General features: G+C 47.5%; 1 protein-coding gene across 2 annotated transcripts; it reads right to left on the bottom strand.

Moving 5' to 3' along the window:
* Nucleotides 1-107: 107 nt before the first annotated feature.
* On the bottom strand, nt 108-27,940 carry LOC119396184 (protein-serine O-palmitoleoyltransferase porcupine). Of its 2 annotated transcripts, XM_037663279.2 has the most exons (12): nt 27,910-27,940; nt 26,997-27,195; nt 24,760-24,955; nt 21,443-21,486; nt 21,054-21,354; nt 16,575-16,685; nt 15,037-15,137; nt 14,895-14,974; nt 12,229-12,292; nt 12,080-12,165; nt 6,541-6,648; nt 108-364 (listed from the first exon to the last, which is right to left on the bottom strand). In XM_037663279.2, exons 2-12 carry the CDS (start codon nt 27,193-27,195, stop codon nt 266-268), a joined length of 1,389 nt encoding a protein of 462 aa, XP_037519207.1. In that variant the 5' UTR covers nt 27,910-27,940; the 3' UTR covers nt 108-265. The 2 variants fall into 2 exon arrangements, with proteins under 2 accessions (XP_037519207.1, XP_049272943.1); XM_049416986.1 differs by lacking the exon at nt 27,910-27,940 and having other exon boundaries at nt 16,575-16,690; nt 21,059-21,354; nt 26,997-27,394.
* Nucleotides 27,941-27,973: the final 33 nt, after the last annotated feature.

Genomic DNA, 27,973 nt, shown 5'->3' with positions numbered 1-27,973 from the left:
GACATACACCTATGCATTTCGTTGTGTTGTAAAAAGTGCACAGCCAACCTCCCATCAAGCAAACGCCTACAGCTGAATACTGAGCCACCAAGCAGATACAACAAGGGTTGATTGAACACATATTCCATTTATTGCTGTACATTTGCACTGAACATCATGCGCATTCATTTGCAAACCGAGAGCAGGAGACACCGGCCTGTTCATTGAGGTCGTGTTGATGGTATGGCACATCATTCGTGATGCAGTTGTGGCCTGATGGTGCTGATCAGATGAGGATATGGACAACAAAAGTGGCCAGAGCCACCCAGTGACTGGCAAACTGCAACTCTGACCATTTGCCCAGGGTGTGCTGCATGCTGTAGCCCTGCGTAACCGCGCAGACAGAGCATTGTCTTCGCTGTTTACTGTACCTTGGTTGCTGGAAGGAGTGAATTCCTGAGTGAAACACACACAGCCTCCATCACACTCAAACACATTATGGCTCCACTGCCTTTCAGTTTCTTCTGCAGGTGGCACTGGAGATCTTGGACTGAGGTGCTTTGATAGTGCTAGCTTCCTCCCAAAACTATGGCGAAATTTTTGGCCCTTACGAAATGAATTTACCAAAATTAAAAGGCACTTTATATTTAGCTAGTGGACTAGCAACCTTCACACTTCATGCATAGAGATAAACTGGCACTGGAAACCTGAGCCAAAGTCTCGCTCATGTCATGCTGTGTTTCCAGTTTTGTGTGTCCATCAAATAAGGTGATGGTGACATTATTGTATGGCATGTGAAGTAGGTACGGCTTCGCTACCTCAATACCCTGCTCAGAAAGCCCATTTGAATGTGTCACTAGGGTCCCAGCTTCCCTGTTTAAATGGACACTAAACGCAAATAACAATTTATGTCAGAGTGAAAGCTCAATGTATGACAACTTCTAAAACGGCAATATTATCAACAGCGGTGCCTTACTTACCGAGAAATTAAGCTAAATGTATCACTGTATCACATAATGAGCGCCACGAGTGGGGCATTTTCGAAGTGATCCCAATGACGTATGAGAGTCTGCCTACAATAAATCACTAGTAATCAAACTAGCAGCAATAAAAAAAAGAACCTTCCGTGCATCAAAAGACGTAATAAATTGCTGTTTGTTCGTTTTCGTTTGATTCATGGAAAAAAGAACCTCTGTGGCGTTGCCATGGGGAATGGCGAGCGTGGTTCAAAGGTTCCGTTTTCGCCGAACTGCGCTTCGCCCGGCGCCCTGCTTCGCTCACGCGGTCGCGTCTCAGTGGTAGTTTCGGGATCGCGTACTGCCGCGTGTGTTTTGCACGCACGTGAAAGTCGCTCTGACAGAAAGTTCGACAAAATGCCGCATGCAACGACGCCGGCACTACGAGCCCTCAGCAGCACACCGCGTTCATCGGCGCTCAAGTCGCTGAATTGAAGCCCAGCGTCGCGAGCCAATGTATCGTTGTCAAGTTCTTCGTCCACCCATTGCGGCGATTGCGGCAAGCTTCGATGGCTTCGATGGCCGTTGTTGCTGCTGTGGGTCCCGCTACTTTCGCTCTGCTGCTACTAGTGTCGGCGGCTGCGCAGTAAAGGCGGGCAACGTTGGGCACGGGAGCAGTGACGTATGAAAGTCGGATTTCAGGCGGGTGATTTGAAGTGCGCTAACGGGATGCGGACCATTAAAACGTGATTTTATTTCAAAATAAGCACTTCCTTGGCATAAAAGTAGCACTACGAGGTTTCTGGACCGCTATTTTAACAATCAACGCCGACTTAATATTCGCCTTTAGTGTCCCTTTAAGTGAACTAGCTATTCAGAGTAAGCAGCTAGCATTATAAAAATCATTTCGCGGACTTGTCTAGTGCACCAGGTGACTTCTACCAGAGCCTGATGAGCTACGAGAATGGGCGTCAGCCTGTTCCAGCACACGCAATGTCATGCCAGCCGATGGCAAGGACGATGCTGCCAGCTATCCACTCAACGTGCTGCTACTATATAAATCTTTAGGTTTTGTGCACTCTAGTTAGGGTGGCGTTAAGGCCCAGTATTCACTCTATAAGCTTCAAGTTAGGGGATGGAAATTGCTGGGCTCACCAAAGAAAGCAAGAATAAATAAATAATGTAAAAGGAGCACAACAAAAAGCAAGCAGGGCCTCGGATTCCCAGTGATGCTTCAGTGAGCTGTTTTCTAAAGCTTCCTATTAAAGCCCTGCAACAACCTGGTCAGATGCAGTTTGAAAAGTGTGCCCTTTACTTCAAGTAGTACCAAATATTGCTGTAACCAGACTGACGAATTCGACATGTTATACTGTATTTATTTGCATAATGACTGCACCCTTGAATATCACCTTCAACAATCTTAATTTTCTCCCCTTCTCGTAATGATCGCACCCCAAACATACCGAGACAGAAAGTGGCAATGGCAGTGCCCGTTGGCCATTTTGCGATATAGTCAATGCGCCCATGTTTCTACATTGCTTTGTGCCATCTTGCCATAAAGCAGTATGCTAGTATGCCACTGCATATGCGCTTACGGACAGCAGCCACGCTGCCACCAGCAAGAACAAACAGGACACTGTTCCAAATTGTTTCTCCAGTAATAACATTAGACGCAATAATGAACGTATTTCAAAGCAGTGCATAAACATCAAGAACCAGTACACATAGCTTGCACGTGACGTCATGAATGCACAACATGGCTCCAACATGGCGGCTTTGATGACGTCAAGGCAGTATAAGCACATGGCGATTAACCTGCTTCAGTGTTATAACGAAATCGCTGGCACGTTATTGGGCCTCTGCGCTTGAATAATGAAGGAACCAGCATGCAAGGTACTGATAACACAAACGTGACGTCACAGAGTTCGCATCCCACCATGTTGGTGCTCCGACCTGGCTGTTTCAGTGATGTCAGAGCAAGCCACCTATACGTGCAGAGATGTACGGGAACAAGTGCTATGTGGTGTCGTGAATAAAATCGCAACCACACAACACATGTGTTGCCATACGTAGTGCATGACTCAGTGTCACAGGGCATTGCCAATTCAGTATGGGACTGAAAGAGGCATCTGACTTTTTCGGTCCTAGCACTATCTGATCACCAGCCCGAGTGATCCCTGTGATAAGCACCTACTTTTTATCGCCGCACGGTGAAATGAGGGTAGCGCTTTGCTTTTTGTACGAGATTCCGGTTTCACAAACTTCTTAAAATGAGCGTCAATTCGCCGCTGTTTACAGTCACAAAGTGATCCAAAACAAAGGAAGTTTTCAAAGCAGGTCTAGTAGGTTAGCACTCTGCCGGCACCATCAGTGCACAAGTTTTCATAGCAACTGCCTATTGGAGGCCCGAATACACAGTGAATTTCGTCAGGCTGGTCTTCATTATTGCTTTTTTTTTCCTTTTTGCTATTTTCCTATGCAGTCATTGTACGAGAGAAGAATGTAAAAGGTGAAACTTTGAGCTAGTAAAGACTGGATTACTCTGAACTTGAACGCTGTGGGCGCAGTGCATTATCAGCTAAATCAATTTGATTCAGTGCAGACTACACATTGAAGATTCTGAAACCAGTGATTTGCAAAAGTTTCTTTAGCAGTTTTCTAGATCCCTCATGACCGAGCCATGCTTTCTGCAGAAGAATTCATGCAAAATGTAGTGAATGAGTCTATTCCAAGAATAGGTCTTATCCAACTCTATTCTCTGGCTATGCTCATCGTAGCCATTGTAGAAATTCCAACCTGCAACTTGCTTTAGTTTTCGATACTACAAATTTTGCTCCCGCAAATTTTACCCTGCATAATGAACACACCCCCTACATCATCAGTGCGAGGTTTTAGGGGAAAAGGCACAATTGTTACGTGATCAAATACAGTAGATGTATTCAAAAATTTTGCTTTGACAATCACTTTCAAAATTTTCAGGTCGCTCATGGCTTCCAGGCAGACTGGCAACTTTGATGTTCCATCACTAGCTAGAAACAGTTGTCTGATGCAAGTTATGTAGTCAGGTTTGTGACTCCTCTAGCAATAAACTAGACTGAGGTGTTGATTTATACTGCAAGATGCCTGCTGGAAGGGAGAGCAGTGATCAGAAAAACTACCACCATCTTTGGTTAACACATAGTTTTGATGCGAAGAACCACGTCTCCTAAAACTCCTAAACAGTAGTCACGCATACAACAAACACTTCTCTTTGGCAACTTTTGAAATTGGTGTGACCTGCACAAAGAATGTTCGGACGAATCATCCAAGCTGTTCTGCCTATATATTACACGACAAGCCACACCACTATTTGGGCATGTCTGTAGAGGCACGACCCTTAAGCCCAAACCCAATATGCGCAAAAATCCATGCAACAGCGGTAAGTGATGAAACAGGCCGTTTGCACCCTCTTTGCTTGGTCAAAATAACTCTGCTGCTTGGTTCTGGAATTTTAGAACGTGTCACTTGTCACCTGGAAGTGCTATATACAACAAGCAGTAAAAAACCAGAGCGGAACATATATCAGTGGCATACTAGTATCAGCTGTTTGCCCAAGCTCGCTCAATTTATGTGCCCAGAACAAGCAAACCAAATGCTCATGCACGTCAGGGGAAAATAAGAAAGTTAATGCGATACCTTTAGAAATATTTTCTGCCGCTTTGTACAACAAAAAACGTTGATTTACATTATACAGTGGAACCTCGTTAATGCGTACCTGCCGGGAACGCCGCATAACTACACACTAAACGGTAGTACGCATTAACCACCAAGTAAAAATTTGCATCTCCTCGTGTACGCCATCGCCGCCAGCAAAGAAATAAATACAGTGCCACAGCAAATACAGTATTGCCTAAAGTACCCATTGCAAAGCCTTTTCTTTCTCTTTGCCAAAGTGGAGAAAAGATGCTGGTACTCTCGCACGACCGTCCGATAGCGCGCGGTGGCGACGCCAAGGAGCATTTCGGAACTATTACAGGGTCTGGTATATGCAGTGACCGACATAAGGCAGTTTTAGAATAGCGTACGCAAAGCTTTGCATTGGCCTTTCGGGCAACTGCGCATGCGTCGTACGCTAACCGCTTGCAGGCTCCCGTTAAGTGACGGAAATAGCGGGCCGCAAACGCTAACGCTAACTTAGCGTTCGCTCTTCTTAAACTGCCTATAGCGACAGAACGGAAAGTGTCGGCTTTCCGCGATATATGTGCGTGCGTCTGTACCGCGATCTGCTCCTAAATGAAAACTGACTCAGTTCCAGTGAAACGCGGTACGGCTGCGTGGAGCTGATTGTCTCCTGGCTAGTTGCGTGCAGCGCGTCGCCTCCTTGGTTCACGCCGTCTCTGCCGGGCCGCTTGCTGTACCGCACGCGCGCATTTGTCGTGGGAGTGCTCTTCGTACCCACTTCGCTCCAGACCGTGCACAGATGCGGCGAGTAGCTCGTTTGGTTAACGCGGCGATGACGAACTTCCTGCAAGCGATGCGCACTTCGCGATGCTCTAGCGGCCCTGGCAGTGGACTGAAGCGCGTTTGGGTGGTCGCCCAATAAAAGCGTGCAGTATGGTTACAACAGCGCTACGCTTGCTGTGCCGTACGCGTTTAACGTGATAGCGTCAATGCAAAGAGGTTTCGCGTCGCCCACGACCAGCAACGCTCAACTCCGCAACAGCGAGCTGCCCCGCACAACGACGCGGCAGGGATCGGCGGCCCAGCGCGTGCAGGTTGTCGCCTATTAAAGGCGTGCTGTAGGCTTGAAGTAGTGCTGCGCCGCACGCATGCCCGAGCAGATATCTGAAGATACCTATTGTGATAAGGTTGCCGGCGATAAGTCATGCTGGCACGTTCGTCGGTGGCCGCCGGCTCACCTTCGTTCTTTCCCGATGCTTACCCGCAAAGGCGTCGCCACAGTCGCGCGGAAGTCTGAATCAGTGATCGACCAATCTACACACTTCTCGAAAAGACGGAAAACCTTTGCCGGCACATTATGGCGTCCGGAAGTTCAGCGGCGCAGCAAAATTTCACGCCACAAAAAGTTATCGCGGTACGCAGCTAAGGTACGCACTAAGCGGTAGGCATAGGACGAAGCACTACGTCTTAAGCGGTCAACAAACGCATTAGGCTCTATGAGACTCGGTCGGGGATTTGTCGTAACTACGTTTTAACTGTTAGTATGCTTAAAGCAGGTACGTATTAACGAGGTTTGACTGTACACCGCAGGCATCACACTAGTTTCGACACAGAGTAACATCATCACGCCAGCAACGCAGGAGATCCATCACCAAAGCCGTAACGGGAATGGGCTTTGGTTGTGCAAACAACTGCTCCAGCGACGGAGATCTCACTCGCACTGCTTGTCGATGTCATGCAGATTTTCGCACATATGGGGCTTACGCTGAACTATCAACCATAGTTGCAGGGCGCACCTTCACTACCAATTATCTAAGACACCTTCAATTCCTCCTGTTGAATATTCAATCACACAATGCCACTGTGCTGTGTCACACCATTCCCCTTCTGAGTGAGTTCAGTGAATCGCCCGAGTACAATCAAAAGACGAGTGGGGGCAGTTTACCTGCTCTTGTTGGGGTTCACTGTCGAACATGAGTCCCAAGTAGGCCAGGTGAAATGCCGCTAACAGACCCAGGGCGAGGTTGGCACTCCTCACACCCCAGTGGTTAGCCTGCAAAAAAAAAAAAAAAAACAGTTTCTATAGACAAGGTGAAAGCGAGCCAGAACTCATGATGCCAGCTTACTTTTTGGTAACATGAGATCCTTCTCGTAAGCGCACTTTAAAGGAGTACTGACACAAAAGTTTTCCATTGTCGTTTTTTTTGCATCAAATGAAAGGCCAAGCCCTCAAGGGCCTAGAAAATGTACTGGTAAGTGTGAGTGCACCCCGAAAAAGTAATTATAGTATGTCTTTAAAAGCTAGTTTCGGTTCCTACTGTACCCTGACGTCAAAACACGGTACGGGCTTCTCATCACACGCTTGCGCAAGATATCGTGACGTTACCACAGCCACTCTGCTCCGTGGCTCCGTTGGTGACATACAAGCGGCCATTTGGAATGGTTTTGGTGATGCACAAGTGGCCATTTAGAATACTTTGGTACCTGATGTCATCAAAACTTGCCAGACTAGTGTGTGAGGTCACAAAAATTGACACTAGGGGTGAGCGAATATTCGAAATTTCGAATATTTTTCGAATGGTGTTTGCTATTCGATTCGATTCGCACTGGAATTTTACTATTCGAACTATTCGAACTTCCCAAAAACAAATACAGTCAACGTCCAATTGAAAGTGACCCCTTCAAATTTTTAATATGCTTCACCTCATTACACTCTCGTATTGCGGCAAAGCTGCCTTTCAAGCTCAGTTACGGTCGAACTTGGCCAAGAGACAGTCAACGTCTGATTGGAAATGGTCCCTAGATTTTCAATACGCTTCACCTCATCACACCCCCGTATTGCGGCAAAGCTACCTTTCAAGCTCCGCTACGGTCGCAAATGTATTAACTCAAGAAAACGCTGGTTCCAACATGGAGATGAAAGATGTGGCAGAGGTGGGGGCTCAATTAATGCTGTTTTGGACCTGAAATTTGGGCAGGAAGTCCGAAAAATCGGACGCCGAAGCTTTTTAGCATCCAAAATTTCGGATGTTCTTATATATCAACGTCTACGAGGCAGATTTGGAACCCCGGACTTGAAGAGAGCACACCCTTGTCCGCCACATCAGTTGGGCTTCCACAGAAGTTGAAAGAGGAGGAGAGGCTGAGGAAATGGCAACTTTGCCTATCACGTGTAAAGTGTTGTCGGCAACACTTTGGTTGCACCAAATCATGTACATAAATACGATTCAGCCTCTACATTGCCTCATTCTTCATAAGACAACTATGAAACACCACCGCGCCAGCGCTTCATCAACCTTGCAAAAAGAAACACTTTCATGTTGCTATCTCACAAGAATATGCTTAGAGATTCTCTGCAACATTTCTGTAATTTCACTTCGAGGTATTCGAAAAATGTTTGAGAAATATTCGAAAATTATTCAAAAATTATTCGATTTGATTCGCGCTCAATCTTTATTATTCTAATTCGCTTCGCACCCATAATTTTGCTATTCGCACAGCTCTAATTGACACTGTAGCTTGACGTCATGATAGTGTCGATGTCAGTAGGTGCATCATGCGGAAATAGACTTTAACGTCAAAATAAAATATCTTGCCAGCATTTACCGAGCTTCGCACTTGCTCAGAGCCGTCTCTGTACAGGAGATTTGTATGGCAGATAAAACCACCTTCGAAAATTGGTGTTAGTACCCCTTTAGGTGCTCTTAAAAAGTTTTAACTTCAATGAAGTCTTCTGATGTAAGACACCGCTATCATCGTGGTTTGTTCTGATTGAAATAAAGTTCTGACTAAAAGGGTCACATGTGTGCGTGCCAAGTGGCACAAGGAGCATTGGAAGACATAATTTGTAGGTAAATATATGTTTCGAACGCTTAAAGCAATCCTACAGGCAGCTCTTTAATTTTCTGCAGCAGTGCATTTTATAAATGGTGCTGCTGTCATCGTTCAGTATGTATACTACTTAACCTAAGACAGAGCCTTTCAATCTGTGTGACACTTTTGACTGCTTTGCAAACTTAAGAACTGTCTTGAAATCCATGCACTGCCACCTAACGGAACCTAGCCTAATGTGCTAAGTGATCAATATTTTGTCATTGTTGCAGTTGTATTGTTGCATACGCCACGGTAGGCACCTGTATTTTAAAGCTCACTGTCCGTTATTGTTCTTTAAAATCATCTCCATTCATTACAAACATCATACCTGTGCAAAAAACACTGCACATGCTGCATCTTATGAACTCCGATACACCATCCCCAGTCTATTTTCTGATCAACTGCATTTGATGCCTATTGCAAGTTTTTTGCAACAAACATGAAACAATGAATCCTGCTAAGTATGCTAGAATACTGTATCGTGGTTCTCAAGTTTTCTATTTCCACGCACAGCCCGAACTGCAGTAGGGTGTTCCATAGCTGCACCCGCAGACATAAACCGTTCTAATGATCCGAAAACTTCAAGAAAATATTAGAGTAGGTGCTTTCACGAGAAGACGGCGATGCAACTAGAGAACTGAATCTTTACTGGTGCTCATGTGGGATGCGGAGTCGGTGAAGGACGGATCCCAACATAAAACAAAACGATGTTTATTAACGTAGTAGCAGCAGCAGGGCAAGCATGCCGATGCTGCGCTTCGGAAGGTTAGAGAAACAAACATGAAACCAAGCTTGGTAGCTTGGGTTATATAGCCAGCAGCGGTGACGTAAGCCTCCGACGAAACTGCGTGGCGCTGTCTTTTATCGGAGGCATGTTGCAGCAAGTAGCTGTGTCACGCCGGGCTAATCAGTGACGAGACGGAGGCTGCGTAGGTCTGTGCGCAGTGGTCGCCACATCACCACCCCGCGAAGTGCAGAGCCCTCAGGGTCTGTAGTAATCTGGGAGGCGTACCAGACGTCCAGAGCGTGTCGTGAAAGGAGCGGGCTGTGAAGTCGGTGGCTGTAGACGGACGCCAGTTGAAAGAGTGGCGCTGCCAGGTTCGTTCGCCGCGATGTACGCGGGCTTGAGTCGGTCCTGTCCTGGTCGGTAACACTGAGTGGCGAACGGGTGCTCAATTTTTTCCTGGGGGTTGGGGCTGAGAGTGGCGTAGAGGACGGGTGTAGAAACCTAGTGGATTTTGCGAGCCGTTCCGCTGACGGGCGGCGCTGCGGAGAGACGCTTCAGGAGGGCCGGGTGGATCCGCGAAAGAGCGGTTGCACCGGGTGCGCTTGTGTACGTGGGCGCTTTCACGGGCTTCTCCGCGGCTGGTGGCGCTGTTGTAGTAGGCACCTGTGGCTGGTGGTGTACCGTCGCCGACGTCATGGGCGCCGAGACATACACGGGGAGAGGTTGCGGCGGTGCCGGATGCAACACCGTCGTGGTGGTCATGACGGGATGGTGGTGGTCCTGCGCCAATCTCTGCGGCGGGGTGAACGTCGGTATCTACACCAGGGACTGGCGCTAGTCTGTCTGGAACGCACCAAGCGTGGGCTGGGCCAGCATGGTCTGCACGTGCAGCATGGCCTGTAGCTGTTGTAGTGTCAGGGGCTGCCCTGGGACTATGGCAAACGAGGGGGGCGGCATCATGCATGGCGGCGCCAGAATGATGTTGGGCCTTGGCCCCAGATTCTGCGGGATGACCAGGGTTGGGGTGCCAGGTGTGGCCTTGTGCTGGTCCGTCCAGGGAGACTGGGACCGGGTGGTCGCGGTCGGTGTGGGCGTCATCTTGTTTGCGCTGCCGCTCGACAGCCTGAGCAGGATCTGCGGTCGGGACAGTCTGATGTTCGAAACCAACCAGCGTGGTCGGGACAGTCTGAGGTGGCTCGGTTAGGGTGACATCCGTGGTGCCAGCGAAAACGTGACAGGCAGCGCTGGTTTGGGTGTCACACCCAGGATCAGTAGGCGCTGATGCCGTCATGCTCACCGAGGTGTCCACAGGCATTGACCACTCTACCAAAGGCTGTTCGTCGGTGATGGCAGGAGTGGCAGGCAAAACAGTTGGCGGCAGGCGATACTCAGTCGTGGCACGTGACGTGCACTGTGTCCTCCTGCGCGCCGCGTCGAAAGCGATGTCTTGCAATGGCTCTGTGGTTACGTGTAGCGCGGCAGGGAGTATGTGACGTGGTGCTGCCGGTTGCGGTGGGGCTAGCACGAACCCTCGAAGTTGGTCGTATGCCTGCGGCCCAGGAGGAGGCACAACGCGTCGCAGAGCAGGAGGAAGCATAGCTACCGTGATGGCGTACTTGTCCTGCTGTGAGACGATGTTACGCAGGGAGAAACCAGCCTCCATCTTGATAAGCCAGATGGCTGGACATTGCGGCCAGAATTCGGGAAACTCCGGCGGCAGCAAGATGCAGTGCGCCGTGGTTTCATCCGGTCGCAGCGCCATCGTGATAGGCGTGTCAGAGGTCGGTTGACTCGGCGTGAAGATCCCGTGGAATCTTCTGGAAGGTCATTCCAAGGTCCGGGTCATGGCAGTGCGGTTTGTTCGTTTTCCGGGTCACCAGATGTGGGATGCGGAGTCGGTGAAGGACGGATCCCAACATAAAACAAAACGATGTTTATTAACGTAGTAGCAGCAGCAGGGCAAGCATGCCGATGCTGCGCTTCGGAAGGTTAGAGAAACAAACATGAAACCAAGCTTGGTAGCTTGGGTTATATAGCCAGCAGCGGTGACGTAAGCCTCCGACGAAACTGCGTGGCGCTGTCTTTTATCGGAAGCGTGTTGCAGCAAGTAGCTGTGTCACGCCGGGCTAATCAGTGACGAGACGGAGGCTGCGTAGGTCTGTGCGCAGTGGTCGCCACACTCATATTCCCATGGTTACAGCCACCATGTGATAAGATGTCAAGATAAAGTTTGTCTTTTGGTAAATTTGGAGACAAGAGAACAAAAGTTAATGGGCTCTTTCAGATGACGGTCCAAGGGAGCAGTAGATGCATTAATATTCAATCCTCTTTCCAAGTGTGTGAAGCAAACAGTCCATCATATTAAACATGTAAAACATAATAATAATAATGTCTTGGGTTTTGCGTCCCAAAACCATGATACGATTATGAGGCGCACCGTAGTGGAGGCTCCGGAAATTTCGGCCACCTGGTGTTCTTTAACGTGCACTGACATCCCATAGTACACGGGCCTCTAGCATTTCACCTCTATCGAAATGCGACTGCTGTGGCTGGGACTGAACGCGCGACCTTAAGGTCAGCAGTCGAGCACTGCAACCACTGTGTCACTGCAGCGGATGATGTAAAACATGGGTGCAGTTCAGAGGTTTAAGGGTGATAATCTTGGCAGAAGCTGTACTATGGCAACTCCCCTACAATTCCCTCCTGACATAATATGCAAGCCCGACAGAGAGGTCTTTGGCAAATTACTTTTATGACATGACATGACTTTCAAACCTGTGAAATATAGCCAGCTGAACGATGTCGTCATTGTGTCACCGGTGACGATATCAAGCAATGAAATCTCAACCTTACTGCTGAGGCGTGGAAGCTACGCAAGCCTCACCTGCAGTTTGTGCTTGTCGCAGTCGGGACGGCAGGGGCGGGCTCCAATGCATGCGTCGTACACCTGGCTCAGCTTCTGCCTGAGTACTGCATGCCAGTATTTCACTGTGAAGCATCACCACCAAAGAACACAGACTGCGAGTCTCTTACCATACTCGGCGTAGCTGTAAAGTGCCAGTGACAGCAACACTGCAGCCAATTGGAAGTTGAGGCCCTGTTGGAAAAAATAGAACAAAATAAGTGCTCGTGATTGTAGAGTGGTGGTGCCTCCACCATCTGCAGCACTGGCAACAACAGTTCTTGTGGCCATAAGTCACAGGGACACTAAAGTGAAACAAATCATTTTAGAATGACAAACTATTCATCGAGGTCTCCATCAATGTTAATTTTATGGCCGTTAATTTCAGGATCACAGATTCATTACTGGAAGGAAAATGAAGATCAAAGTTTCACTTTAAACTTTCGCACCAAAATCACCTGCACTGGAATGTCAGCGTGGTATCAGGAATTCGAAAGATTTTCGCTTTGGCCACACTTCCTGGAGCTTGTCACTGTGAAACTCCAGCTACCTTAGAACACTATACAATTCATTTTTGACAAAAGAGTTATGCAGTGTTTGCTGAAGGACCTGTTGATACACGTTACTTTGTAGGAAAAAAAATTGGAGGATGCTTAAGCTTTGCCTTTCAGAGTTGAATGCAATAGCACTATCCAGCCCTATCCGCATCGCATTCTCGATGAGGAATACTACGTAGTGCACCAGGCTCTTGTAGACAGCACCAAACCCATCGCAAGTGTGTCAAGAGCCCGGTCACATGAGGGAACATCTGTGCCGGTGACATCTGACAGTTTGAGTCGAGCATCTGCGGCACCTCTGCAGATGCAGCCTGCCATTGGAAATGGCTCGCAGCCTGCGTCCACCGGGCAGCTGTGAATTCCCAACTTAAACTGTCTATTTTTGCGAAGTAGCGATGCACGCAGTATATGTGTATGTGAGGGAATATGCGAATCTGCGTAGCAGCACACTTTGTTGACTATGTGGTTGATGATGGCGGTAAGTAATGATATGTAAGCCCTTTCTAATGGGCGGCCTGCTTTAAACACCCACACATTAAGCAATTTGCATGGTGCGATGCCCAACAGCAACCTACACTTCTGCAACAAAACAGTGACATGATATTACATTTGGTACTGCAACTTCTTGCCCGACATGACACCTGTATTGGCGGAGCTTGAAAGCGCTTTGGTCTTTTTCAGAAGCAGTTTTCGGACACTGCCGTGGCTCTGTGGTAGAACACCTGCTTGCCACGCAGAAGTCCTGGGTTCGATTCCGGCTTGAACCCATAATTTTTATTATTTGCATCTATCGCGATTTTTCACTCATGGACAACGCCAGTTTTTTGCTCGCAACCAACGATGCCGACGCCGACATCATAATTTCTGTGACGCGGGCTCTTAAATGCTATCATGTTAAAAACAGTGCAAAGACTGGACACAAGAAGAGAATTGCATAACATGAGCACTTGTGTTGAGTGGTTCTCTTGTAGTGTCCAGTGTTCGGGGTTTTTTTTCCCTTTGAAGTTATGTCAGCGTTAGCAGATGCTGTTAGTAGTGATGGAAGGGGGTGAATCTCAGCAGCATGGAGCTCAAACCCAGTTTGGCTGGGAAAACGAGCCGACGTAAAACAAATAATTGAATTTTAATATATTGGTGCGGGTGAGCTGTGCAAGAATGCAAGTACACAATAATGTGCGGCAGCTTTCACATTAAAGTGCGAGCAGAGAGAGAGACGAGAGCCCTTGGCGGTTCGATCACTTCCTTTCATATCCTCCAACATCTGGGGCTTTTCTCTATTTCTGGCTGTCCAGGCAGCGAGGCTTGCTTTGACACATACAGATAACCTGGACGCATCGGCACATCATGCGCTCACCATCAAATGCAGAGCTAGTGAACACCCGAACGTTCGTGTAACCAGCTCCGCACTGGACATAAACACTGCTCATATGTGACGAACATGTCTGCTCACATCAGCTTGATGGCTGTTTGAACGCACTGTTTGTACGTTCAAACAGCCACTGTTTGAACGCACTGTTTGTTCACTGCATTTGGCATTCATTTAAACCATGGCCGCGCAAAGCAAACCATAACACTGTCAAATAACCTATAACGTCCCAGTGATACGAGAACGTCAACACAGCGCATTGCTCTTGAAGGAAATACAGGCATTTGCCACCTGCGTTTTCTTTCCACACTTTTCCTGGTTTGACAAATGTCTTCTCATTGCAAGAGTGGCCTTATTCTTGGTTGCTACATTTCCTTAAGTTCTTTTTTCACGGGCGTATAAGAAAACATATCACAGGAGAAGCAATCTTGTAAAAGCTACTAAGCTGATAAATGTCTAATTTTCTTATAAGTAGCCTCTAGAATGACATCCTAGCAAATGACACAGGCACTTGGTGGTTTGTGGATATGACTGAAATATCAGACCATGGTCTCCAAGGTCTTTCTGCTTGCAGCAGGTGCTGCGTCATTTTGGAGGTCATGTGCCAAAATGTAGCGCTAATTCTCACTGTTCTCGCTTATCCATCATTTCCGACGGGCGGTAAAAGCGGCGTTTATTTTCATTTTTGCATCGTGGACATAAACTTCTGCATGCTTTTCAAAAATGCCACTTCCACTCATATTTTCAATGTTACATATTGCACGATTACTGCTTTATGTCTACAGCATTTGAAGCTAAGCTTTTCAGGCAGTTTAATATTTAAAGGTTCAGCACTTACAACGGCGAGTGAATGGCAAATGCTGTGAATACTCACGTGAAGCAAGGCACTAGTTGCATACGTCAGCAGCAGGGATCCGAGGTTCCCCAAATGTGGCCGGGTGACCTGAAATACGTCTGCGCACAGATTTCCCCCTCCACATCCACTGCAACAACCGGCCGTCTCCAACAGAACTTACAGTGCTTAAGCCAATGGTGCATGGCACGGTTCCAGTGAACCACCACTTGCACCAGTGACCGGGGAAGTTCCACTTCCAGAGGGGAACACAGCTGCAACGCCCTGGGGAGAGGTGAAATGCAGCAGTCGAGATCAGCGACGTTGACACGTGTCGTTTTACGCTGCGATTGTGTTCCTCATGACCAGACTAACGCTTTAGTCGAGTTATCACGTGGTGCAAGTATCGGAAACTTGTTGAACACTGACACCAATTCTTCAGCAAGGAGGAAATTGTGTATGATCAGATTAAGCACACATTGCGAAGATAGTGTTGTTCGTTCACGAATGTTCGCAAGCGCCAGCGATTATTCTGGAATCTACAGCAAAACATGTACAAACAGAAGACTCGATATACTTGAAGAATAAGATTCAGCGACTATTCACAATGCTTGCCACTATCGCCGTGATTTTAGGTTCGTTACAACCTTACTAACAAAGCACTAACTTGCGGCACACTCGAGTTACGTGGCATTACAACATTAAACTTTCTAACACGGGCGACGTACCATTAGCAAATGCCCTTGTTACAGTCCTGGAATTCACCATTGCCTATTGTCCCCACTCATACGCACACAGGTGCCGACACAACAGTGTTTGTTGCATGTAGTTGAGCCCATAAGCTTTCGGATGCAACACCACACAACAAAATCATTGACAGACTATGTAAATGTACATACATTTTCTTTACTTAATCCAAATTTGGCAAAAGTTTGCTGGAACTCTGCACAAGTCTCATCATCAGCCTGACTATGCCCACTGCAGGGCAGAGTAGTACTCCAATTAACCTGGTCCTGTGCATTCTGTGGCCACCTCGTCCCTGTAAACTTCATTTCATCTGGCCACCTAACTTTCTGCCTCCCTCTGGCGTGCTTGCCTTGACTTCTCCCTGCATACTCTGCTCAAGCCCATTTGTTCTTCTTGAGTTCAGCTATTATGTCCTTAACACACATTTGTTCCCTGCGCTCTTCTTGTCCCTTAACACTGCACCTACCATTTTGCTCTCCTTGGCTCGCTGCATCGTCCTCAACTTAAGTTGAACCCTTTTCGTAATCCCCTAGGTTTCTGCCCTGTAGACAAGTCTCACTACTATACTGTAATGTTCCCGAAAAAACATTCACCAGAACTCACAGTTGAAACAATGTTGTTGGTGATGGCTATCATTCGGTGTGCTCTGAAAACAGTTGCAATCTTTGGGGCATATTTTTGTCGTACAATGACAAATGTCATTTCCTTCCTGAAAATCCTCGTGCCTGCTACTTTCCCCATCAGGAATGCCACGACACACTGAGAGCATACGTGCCATTCGCGAACTGAAAGCATTCTGTGTTAAGCCAGGAAAGGCATGCAACACGTACAACAATTACTGTTGTGTGAGATGAGTAGTATGGCCCAAAGGTGCACACTGAAAAAACGCTTTTAGGGGGTCAAAGGATTACACTCTAAACGGTGCAAAACTATAACACCCTTTCACATTGAAAAAGAGCTCAGAGCAAGGCTTACCAGGACCCCTCGTTGCTGACACCCGACGCGACTGCGCTGGCCTCCGACAGGAACGTGATGAAGTAGTGGCTGAAGCGGAATGACAGTGCATCCCGATATGCTGCCAGCCACCTGCAGTTTGTCAAAGTCGTCCATGTCTATAAAGCAACGATCTCTCGCAGTCATGGCTACGAGCGGCACTAACACTCACAGGCATAGAGTTTCATACGATAAAACCTACAGCGGAATCCGGCGCTATACTCCGTTTCACAAGCTGTTGGCAGCGTTGTGGAAGGTACGGGCACCCTAATCATGACAGAGTGCACTTCATAAATGTGTTCCTACGCGGATCTCGCGTCCGTTAATTCGACCGGTGGCCCCGTCTGTGTGGAAGTAGGTGTACTATAATAACTATCTTTTAATTTTTGTAGCAGACGGCGCTTGGTACCTTTCTGATCTGTTTTGATCTGTTCTGCTTATTTACGGATGGGACGACCAGCATCGCAATGAAACTGGCCCGACCTTCTCTGTTTATCGTCACCCGGTTCGTATGAGTTTTTGGGGCGTTAGAGTTTTTTAATTGTTTATGCACCGTGTATAAGAATATTTACTTCAGTCACTGAATCACTTAACGAACGAATGATTGAATCAATCAATCTGAAGCTTTATTTTCACTTCTCAGTGTGACTTGCTTGATTCCTTGTCATAATAGCAGACAGTTCTGTGTTTTCATTTTGGCTACTATCACTACGATAGTACTCAATGATCCTGACCTCTACGCACACATGTAATGATAGACGTGAGCTTGTTACAAGAGCTCACATGTCATGGTCCTCATCACAACTTTAATCTGAACTGCTCATTGTTTCGTCCTCCAGGGTGATTACGACAGCTGCATTAGTGTCAACAACATCATCGATGAAGTGGTCCAGTTTTCTCATTACATCTTCTTGAGCGATAACATGCTCCACATATCTCTTCCACTTCTCAGCGGTTACTTGCTTAATTCCTTGTAATAGTAGAGTGTGAACGTCTTGAAGCTTAAACGCCTTGTTCGCTGCTGCTACGAAGCCCTTCACGTCACTCCAAGCAAGCTCTATGGGGTTAAGCTGGCAGTGGTAGGGAGGTAGGCGCACAACGAGGTGACCAGCAGCCTCAGCTATGCAGTCCACACGGTATCGGTCTCCGCTTGCGTGCACGTTGTCGACAAGCTTCATGAGCTCCGCCTTGACCATGTCGCTGCTCCACGGAACACCTTTTTCGAAAAGCCAGGCCAGTATGTCCTTTTTTAGGCTACTCATACGCGGCACATTTTCCTGCTTCATAGAATGATAAGGTGCGTTATCCATGACTATAACACTGCCAGGTGGTAGTAGTGGAAGCAGCTTCTGGGAGAACCACTTTTCGTAGTGGTCCCTGTTCATTTCCTCGTGGTAGTCGCCCGAGCTTTTTTTAGCTTGGAAGACTTCCGCTGCGCCTTCAACGAAACCATGTTCGCTACCGCAGTGCGTGACAGTCAGTCTACCTCCTTTGCCACGGGGGTTTCGAAGACCAGTCGACAAACCAGATCGACGGGCTTCGTACGTAGAATGGACAGTGCCATCTATCCACACTCGACTACACGTATGACAAGCGTTGACCCCCGTTTCGTCGGTGAAAAAAATTGCCCTACCCTGGCATCGCAGCTCCGCTATTTGGCGCAGGTACCGGCGGCGACTCTGGACAATGTGCGTCGCTTCTATGAGAAGAGCGTTCCGAGAGCGTTTCTTGTACCTGAAGCCAAGCTTTTTCAGCATCCTCTGCATCGTCGTCGTGGACATGGTCGGTAGCGTCTCGTCTTCTTTGAAATGCTGCACCACTTTGGCGATAGTTGGAATTTCGCCTTTCTCAAAAAAGCCGTGCACCACGCTTCTCAAGACGCCCCCTGAGCTCAAAATCGTCCAGCTTTTTTTTTTCCGATCACGGCTTTTCCCACAAGAACGCTTCTTCGGTGGTAGGACTTCGCCGGCGTCTTCCATCTCCCTTTTCCACCGATACAGCGTTCGCTCGCTCACCTGGGTCAGTTTCGCAGTCCTCTTGATAAGTGCATCCACACTTGCACTGTCCCCGCACTCGACACGAAGCCCTTCAAAAACATTTAAAGCTATCTGTTTCGCCAGCTTGGGAAAACCGCGCACATTCGAAGGATGGCTCGCTGGTCGCTCAGCTTGAGAGGCATCTTGCACAGACACAACCAACTCGGGCGACGCCATGATTCCGAAAGGTGGCACATCACCACCTCACAACAAGCCTCCGCAGAGATGCGTCCATGCGAGCTTTCTCTTTTAATTCCGCTAATGATAAAAACACTCTGCACGCTTTGAAAAAGTGAATCCTAACAATATTTTCAATTTGTGTGGGTGTAGCTTGCGAAATAGAACTGCATTGCTAAAATATTTCGGGGACTATTTCCTGTGCCCCTACAGGCCCTGATTGGACGACAGAGCTCTACCTTTGGCTGCACTGCCAACAGCTTGTGAAATAGAGTATAGTGTCTATGTGGGGCTCCTTGAGCGGCACTTCAACCACGATGGGAATGATGGGAAGTACAGACTTTAGATTTGCTTCGGACGGCTTTCGTTCTTGAGATTCGCATGGTGCTTGTTTACCAAGCTTTAAACAAAATGATATGAAGTTATTCTCAATTAAAATTCGCTTTATTCTTTCGTATGCAAGACTTACTGTAGACGTTTGTGTAACAGTGAGACTGAAGAGAAGCCTGGACAAATTCAACCACCATGGCATGCAGTGCTCTGAAAATGTGTTCCAGATTTGGCATCACCAAATAATGAATTATTATTTTTTTTACAACACTTGAAAACACACAGGCGTGTGTTTCCCACGAAAGTACGCATCTATTTATGGAAATAAAAATACTGTATCGAGTGAGAAACAATGCATCATCTGCTGCAACACCAGGCGCATCTGTCCCAGTGGTCTGCCCCAACACATCTCTCATTCCTCTGACAAGCCCGAGTCAAAGAAGTGTGATTGGAGCCAACTGGAACGCATCTAGGCAAGACAAGCTTAACAAAAAAATGTGAACGCTATGCAGTTTCCTGCACTGGCATGGGATGCTACATCTGTGTAGAGCAGCGTGTAAACGATGCTTTGATAAAATTGTCAAATACAACCTGTAAAGCCAAACGTTGTTGGAAATCAAGAGACCTAGCACGCTTCAGTCACTTTCAACAACAGAGGCACAGCTTGAGTGCTTTGCGTCCCACCCCACTACTCACGGCAGAGAACACTGTACGCATTATTGCAGCGGGATGCAGCTGCTGCGTGAAGAACGAAACAAACTGTGAAAGAAGACCTGTAGACAGTTCACTAGCTAATGCAATCCAATCCGAAGCCTGTACTTCCCATCATTGCCATGGTGGTTGAACGATCGCAGCACTAGATTCCCCTCTAGTTTTATAGTATGAAACTATCCACCAGGCTTGCAAGCACAGAAATACCCGATAGTGGACAGGAGGACGAGTGCCACTGCAGCTCAATCGGTACAGCATCGCGTGCATTATCTGAAGGTTGCAGGTTCGGTCCATGCCAGCACCAAGTTGTCTGTTCCTCCACTTTAATTTCTTCACATTTATATCATAATTACTACAATACAGTTAAAGGACTACAAATAACATCCGATATACCTTCCTTGGCTTCATTGTTTGCTGGTTTTCATTAAGGTTGAGTCTAACAAAGAAAAGTGAGCCCGCAAATTCCCTTCTTTTCTCGTCTATGTAGGTATTTTCGTTAAAAAAGCTATAAATATGCAGAGAGACAAAAGAAGGAAACAACAGTTAAACAAGAATGTTGTCCCACCAGCTTGCCCAGCTGCACTACTTTCTCGACTGCTTGCTTGCTGGTGAACTTGGCAGTTGAAGTGCCAGGAAAGACAAAAAAAATGTAATTGGAAAATGGGTTGCATCTGGGCTAGTTGGTAACCTTGCATGATGAGCGATTGCAGCAAAGTTGAGAACGGATGGCGTGTGTCCTCGTGTGCCCTTCTCCATCCGCCTCAAGTCTGCTGCAACCACTGAACATGTAATCAGAGTTTGACTGTCCGATACTCACCAATCACACGGCAGCTTGAGTGTTGCACAAACCAACACAAACTCTAACACAGAATGGTACTACAGGCATTCCGTCATTTTTATCCTGAATGGTTATCAAAAACTTAGCACAATGTACAGTACGGTCCTACTGTTAAAGGGAACACTGGAATGAGCACCTCTCATATTGCTCACCCCCTAACTGCAAGTGGATGTGGAAACATTGTTTGCGGATGGCACTAGTCTGTCGAAAGGAGTCAGAACTGTCAACGACCAGTACTCTTATGTAAATCTGAGCAGCTATGTTCTTGCAAGACAGCGAAATCCGGACATGCCCTGCATGCTAGTGTTCCCTTTAACAGTGGACCCGTCTGTACATGTGCTGACAGTATGGTGGAGCAATGCAGCTTGCCTCAGCCCTAGAGTGTTGGAGAGGAGCCACGTGGACCAGCAGTTTGACACAGTCAAACAGGTGTAGCACAACACCAGGCTCTGACCCAGGGCACGGAGCCACGACCAGAATCCGAGACCAGCTAAGAGTTCAGGCTCGAGGCTCCTGGCGTACGCGTCGTACCCAATCCAAGGCCCAAACGGGGCTGAACCCACATGCAGCAGGTAGCCAAACATGGCAGAGGGGCTGGGTGTTGCAAGCCGACCACGGTCCATGTCGATGGCCAGGGACACTAGCTTCATGCACAGAACCAGCTGACAACCTGCACCAAAGGCAACACCACAAACTTGGAGAACCTGGCAATACTGGTTTTGGAGACACCATGAATGTAAATTCCAATGCTGCTTTACCTCGAACCTGGTGCCAGGATTTGGGCTCGACAAGCCACAGCTCACTGCAAGGAAAATGCCATCTGGTCTTTCAATCTCGTCAGTTCAATAAGTGCTTATGCATTCAGGCTAGTTGGTCAAATTCCATGTTTTACCAACATCGTGCAAGCAAGTCGACACTGACACAGAAACATACAAACACAAGCACTATAACTTTGATCGATTTTCAAGGGATCCTGAAATGTTTTTTTGAAATTTTGTCAGCATTTGACTGCAGCATCATCAAATCATTCGCACCATAAATTAAGCGACGCACCTTGTATCGAGGAAGCTACTGGCAATTATATGTGGCCCTCCTTCTCGGCACTGCCTTTTTTCCTTAACTCGCTGAATGCGCAGCCGTCCCTGATGACGGCAGTGCGCCCAATAGAAATGAAGCACATCACGGAGCGGTTGAGATCTGCTCTGCCAAGTGGTACAACACTACCAGCCATTCCTATTTTATTCTTTTGCAAACCGACAACCTGCAAATGTCAAATACTCGGAAAAACAAGAAGTATTTGAGAATGATCGCCAGTAAGCGTAAATTTGGGCAATGGGGTTGTGTCTTCAGGGATGAAGTTACAGCCACAGAAGCGTGAATGCTGACACTGATCATATAGCAAGTGCCCAATGCTCACCACAGCGACTCCACTTGCCAGTTGCCTTACATGCCTTACATGATGTCACAAGTCATCACTTACTAAATTTGCAGCACACAACGCAAACAGGGCAATTCATGGTGTCTGAGAAAAGAAACCCCAAGATAAACACTGTCACGCAGCTCACGTCAGCACGGAGCACATTGCAACACAGGCAGACGACGCTCGCTGCCCGCTGAGGTTCAGTGACGAAGGCTGGACATATCCAACCAGATCGGTCGGTCGTGCTACATATCATGGAACAATTCTACGTAGAAAGGGCGCAAGAAGTTGAAAACTCGCTTGGCTGAGCCACTGCAACCTGTATCGATTCGCATATTTACAGTCTTGTTACAAATTACACACTTGACGTACAGAGCTTAAACTGGTCTGCGAACTACGTATCCTTAGGACTTGCTTTACTGGTGTACTAATGTGTTTGTACAAACTTGCCAAAACTGGTTCAAGGTCCCTTTAATCCAACTGGAGCACGGTAAATGGCCTCCATGGCTGCTGGCACTTTTTTATGGCACCGAGCTGGCTCCTTTAAAGGGGTCATGAACCACTTTTCCAAGTAATGATGTAATGACCTCACTATCGGAGTTTACTGCCTCCCGAATCGAATGCCGCAAAAATTTCTCGAATCCGTCAAGAATCAGCGGAGTTACGGGGGTTTGGCACACGCTCCGAGCGCTTTCTCTCTTTTCTCGTGCCGACGAGCGCACTGGAAGCTAGACAGGGAGGGATGGCATGGGGGAAAGAAGTTACGTCAGCGCGCGTCATGAAACGCGATCGCTCTCCCGCTGTGATTCGCTTGCGCGAGTGCGGCTACCGTGTACTGAGGAGTGCGGCGCCGGCAAGTGGCGGCACCCCGCGGCAAGAAGCGCATCTGATCCGAACGCCGCTCTCGATTTACGTCGGCTATCGGCCAATAAGCATGCTATGTCTCTTGCGACGTAAACTGCCAGATCCGCGACGTAAACTGCCAGACGCCCCGCCCACTGACGAGAGTGAGAACCGGCCTCTGTTTGAAAAGAGGGCGCCTGGGGAAACGGCAACTTCGCGCTCCGCTTGTGGCCTTTAGGCGGCGCGCACGACTGTAGTATTTGGCAGAGCAGTTCATAGCCGTGTCAGCTTTCCGCAGGATGTGTTTTTTCAACAAGCCCAAGGGGTGCTTCATGACCCCTTTAAGCATTCAATAAAATGAGGGAGCCTTCGCCCACATTATTTATGACAGCATCTGAACATGAGAAAGCATCCAGTGTTCACCAGTGGTACAAGATAGGGCCAACCGCTATGTAGGCTGACTATCGCACTTGAATTGCCGAGTACTGTACAATATTACGACACGAGGCATTATGACATTTTATTTACACTTTCCTTTGCTGGTGAGTGGAGTGAGTGAGTGAGTGGAGTGAGTGAGTGAGGAGTGAGTGAGTGAGTGAGTGAGTTGAGTGAGTGAGTGATGAGTGAGTGAGTGAGTGAGTGAGTGAGTGAGTGAGTGATGAGTGAGTGAGTGAGGTGAGTGAGTGGAGTGAGTGAGTGAGGGAGTGAGTGGAGTGAGTGAGTGTGAGTGATGTGAGTGATGTGAGTGAGTGAGTGGAGTGAGTGAGTGAGTGAGTGAGTGGAGTAGTGAGTGAGTGAGTGAGTGAGTGAGTGAGTGAGTGAGTGAGTGAGTGAGTGAGTGAGTGAGTGAGTGAGGGAGTGAGTGGAGTGAGTGAGTGAGTGAGTGAGTGAGTGGAGTGAGTGAGTGAGTGAGTGAGTGAGTGAGTGAGTGAGTGAGTGGTGGTGAGTGAGTGAGTGAGTGGAGTGAGTGAGTGAGTGAGTGAGGAGTGAGTGAGTGAGTGAGTGAGTGAGTGAGTGAGTGAGTGAGGTGAGTGAGTGAGTGAGTGAGTGAGTGATGAGTGAGGGAGTGAGTGAGTGAGTGGAGTGAGTGAGTGAAGTGAGTGAGTGAGTGAGTGAGTGAGTGAGTGAGTGAGTGAGTGAGTGAGTGAGTGAGTGATGAGTGAGTGAGTGAGTGGAGGTGAGTGAGTGAGTGAGTGAGTGAGTGAGTGAGTGAGTGAGTGAGTGAGTGAGTGAGTGAGTGAGTGAGTGATGAGTGAGTGAGTGAGTGAGTGAGTGAGTGAGTGAGTGAGTGGAGTGAGTGATGAGTGAGTGAGTGAGTGAGTGAGTGAGTGAGTGAGAGTGAGTGAGTGAGTGAGTGAGTGAGTGAGTGAGTGAGTGAGTGAGTGAGTGAGTGAGTGAGTGAGTGAGTGAGTGAGTGAGTGAGTGAGTGAGTGAGTGAGTGAGTGAGTGAGTGAGTGAGTGAGTGAGTGAGTGAGTGAGTGAGTGAGTGAGTGAGTGGAGTGAGTGAGTGAGTGAGTGAGTGAGTGAGTGAGTGAGTGAGGGGAGTGAGTGAGTGAGTGAGTGTGTGCGAGTGCGTGCACACCACACACGACATACACATATGATGGAGCCCTGCATGAAACACTTTGAAGTTCAAGAGCAAGTCGCAATATCTCTCGGTGAAAATATTAAGTGTACTGCAATATAATTGTCAGAAATCAACTGTGTAAATTGACAGCTATATCACATGTGTGCTCCAGCTCCGTAGCTTCAACTGCATAGCCAGAAAAGTTGTCCCCAGGCGTGACCAGGTTCCTCGACTGCGTCACTCACCAGGCAATGACAAAGACGGCCACCAGAGAGGCAGACGATAGGCCACGGTGCCGGGGCAGCAAAGTCAGCGCGGCCGTTCCCAGTAGTGCCAGGCCAACCACGTAAGCCACCAGATGCCCGACCAGACCGTACAGGCAGCATACCCCAAGAAGAGCGGACAGTGCGTGCACCCACACGCTGCCAACTTGTAGAAGTCCTACAAATTTGCAAAGTCATTGTAAGGCATTCTGGCATTGCGAGAAGGTGTAAAACGTGGGTGAAATTTAAAGCCCGAAACGGAGTGTGTGGTATGTTCGGCAAAGCCACAAAGAAATGAAAAAACCCCTATGACAAGTAGAGTCATTTCATGCAAACGAAATTGAGGGTGTGGAGCTGTACTCCATTTCATACATCAGATGCAATGCTATGGAAGCTGGCGAGACTTGTTGCAGTTGATGCGTTTGCACAGAGACATAGTGCAATAATTTTACCACCTGTAATACGCTTTTCTTTTCATTATTAGGCTGAGTAATTAATTAAGATGCTTTGTGCTGAAGATGTAAACTTTGTTAAACGGTTCTAATATGTTGTTCTGAATCGCTTAGCATCTCTTTGTTTTGGTTTTTGGTGTTTCATCTGCAGCCCATCACTACGCCTCGTGCGCAGGCTCGTGCTCGGCTTGCACGAGCGTTTACAGCGACGAAAGCCAAGCGCGAGACACCTGGACTTGCGTGTATTGGTGATTGTTCTTGCACAGCTTCCACAGCGTTGCGCCTGATGTCCTGATGTATGAAACGGAGTATAAGTGCATGAGAAAACCAAGCTAGAATAAAGGTAAGAAAGAACGCAATAAACTTCCAAAGTCCAAGGCAATGGGCAGGTTGACATTTGAACAAAGGGTTAAGGTTGTATTTTCATGCTCCAAGGAAATTGCCTATACCCATGCACAACTTTAAAAGGCAGCAACAATTCCTCCTCAAATGCGGATGAATATGAGCCTGCGCAAATAGGTGCACACTCTAGACTGACGTCATGAGCCAAACGGCCAGTGACTTCCCCGTTTGGCTCATGAGCAAGACTATTTCTTTAGTAGCAGAGACAATCGGCGGTCAAGCATCGGTCATCTAGGCGGGGCCTCTCCTGCCTTCTTCAGTTGTATCCGACTATAGTCCTTGCCAAGCTCTGCAATCCTGCGCATATGTGTCAACTTCAGTTACACAGAGTGCTTGCAAGACATGGGTCAGAATTGGTTCCATGCCACGACAACATTGGTACAAGATTCCGTTGTGACGCTTAAATATAGAATCGGAAGTGAAGGAGGAAGAGGTGAGAATGCAGTCAATTGAAAAGAGGAAAAAAAAAAAACAGACAGTAAACAAAGGAGAGAGTACAACAGGCACAATGTATTTCAAAAAAGAACTACCGAAAAGTGAAAGATCGATAATACGAGAATGCAAACAAATAAAAAAGGAGAAAACAACCTTAGCAGTAAAGCAATATGGTGAATGACAATATTTCCCTCTTGTGAACCTTATTCCACCTAGTGAATCTCAACAGAACTCATTTACCACTTCCACAGTAAATGAATGTGTCATTCAATACTGTGGTCTAAGTGTCAACAGTGTGTAATTTCCAAGTAGATTATACGGCAGGGTTTTTTTAATATTTTACGTGAATTGCTTCAAGTGTCATGCGGGGCAAGTACACTTCATAAGATACACTCTGCACTGTCACAGTCAATAAAAGAGGTTCAATACTTGATTTTCTGAAGTTGGAGCCACTCGCTATCAATGATTACGTTTAACTTGTTTGCTTATAGACTGGTTCTTTTCAACTGCGCCATAAGGCGCACTGCTACACGCTTAAATTCAGCTTATTTACTACAATGCCTCTGCGTCAAGTTCTAGTATTTTTTCTAATCTGTCAACTAGCAAATGATTGTTTTGCATTTGACATGATAACTTATGTTATTTTGGGGGATACCGGATTCATGGTCAATCTAGTTAATCCACGACAGTGGGTACGTGCCATTCCTAGAAGCTCTACATACACAACTAGATCACCGTAACACCACGCCCCCTCGATGCAATCACCCAGTTTCACGCATTCCCACTACTCCAACTCATGCATCGGCTGGGCAAATAATACTGTGCCGGTGGCAGTCATAAAGAAGGGTAAAACACCGCGCGAAGGCCGCAGTCGTATTGAAAACTTGGACATTCAAAGAAGTCTGAGCGAAGTGACGACGTAAAACTCACTGGTGCTGACGATTGTCCTAAGCAGCAGGCACGCGGGCAGTAAAATAACTGCCGCGCGAAGTCCATCACGCAGGCTGGGCACTAGGCAATCGTTGTAGAGATCGCTCAGCGAGACATTGGGGGCACTGACAATTTCATCATCGTCGAAATAGTACTCCTCGTCAGGCAGTTCGTCCCCGTCGTCGTAGTCGAAATCCATCTGTCGCGCGGTTGTTACGACACACAGTCATTACCGGTGAATAGGCATTCTACACTGCCCCATGCACAACGTGAACGAGCAGCATGCACGCTGGGGCACCTGAATGCAACCAGGTAGACCAGAGACCATTTGTAACGACGGCATGAAATCTATGAATGTAAACTTTGTTGCTTTGCGGATTTTGTAAACGAACGCGGCCATCCCGCCTACCATGGTTGCCGCTGGGAAAGGGCAAAGTGGGCGAAACTTGGGGTAACTGTTGTGGCCGCAGGCCAGTTTCATTGATTCGTAATAATTCGTAATTTATTTGTTTTTACTGCTACTATCATGCATGTAAAAATTATAAAATATAAATTTACGACCTGTTCGTTTGGCTACAAAGCAAAGCAGAGCGGCGGTGGCTTCGGACAATGAAATCTAATTAGTTTTAGGCAACATTTGATAGAGTACAAAAGTTTCGAAATCGTGGTACCATAATCGTGGATTCAAATACAGGCAATATAGGCTTTGCGCACGGTGGCACTACAGCTGGCACCAAGAACGTGCGGCCCCGGAATTTAAGTACCCCCACCCCACTGAACAACACCCTCCATGAGTATCCCGACACCTCACCAAAGATTATTCTACACCCACGTACAGACAGGCACTCATGCAACCCTTTCCCCCTCCCCTTTACCAAATCGAAATTCTGGACAAACTATGCGGCCTATTTACCTTGTGATCACAGCGTCCTTCGAAAGCCTATTTCCCCGCTGAAGCGACCGACCTTTTAAACAGT

Source organism: Rhipicephalus sanguineus, chromosome 6 (genome assembly GCF_013339695.2).
Source record: "Rhipicephalus sanguineus isolate Rsan-2018 chromosome 6, BIME_Rsan_1.4, whole genome shotgun sequence".
In the NCBI taxonomy this organism is placed as follows: domain Eukaryota; kingdom Metazoa; phylum Arthropoda; class Arachnida; order Ixodida; family Ixodidae; genus Rhipicephalus; species Rhipicephalus sanguineus.
This window is presented reverse-complemented; position numbering and strand designations above follow the sequence as displayed.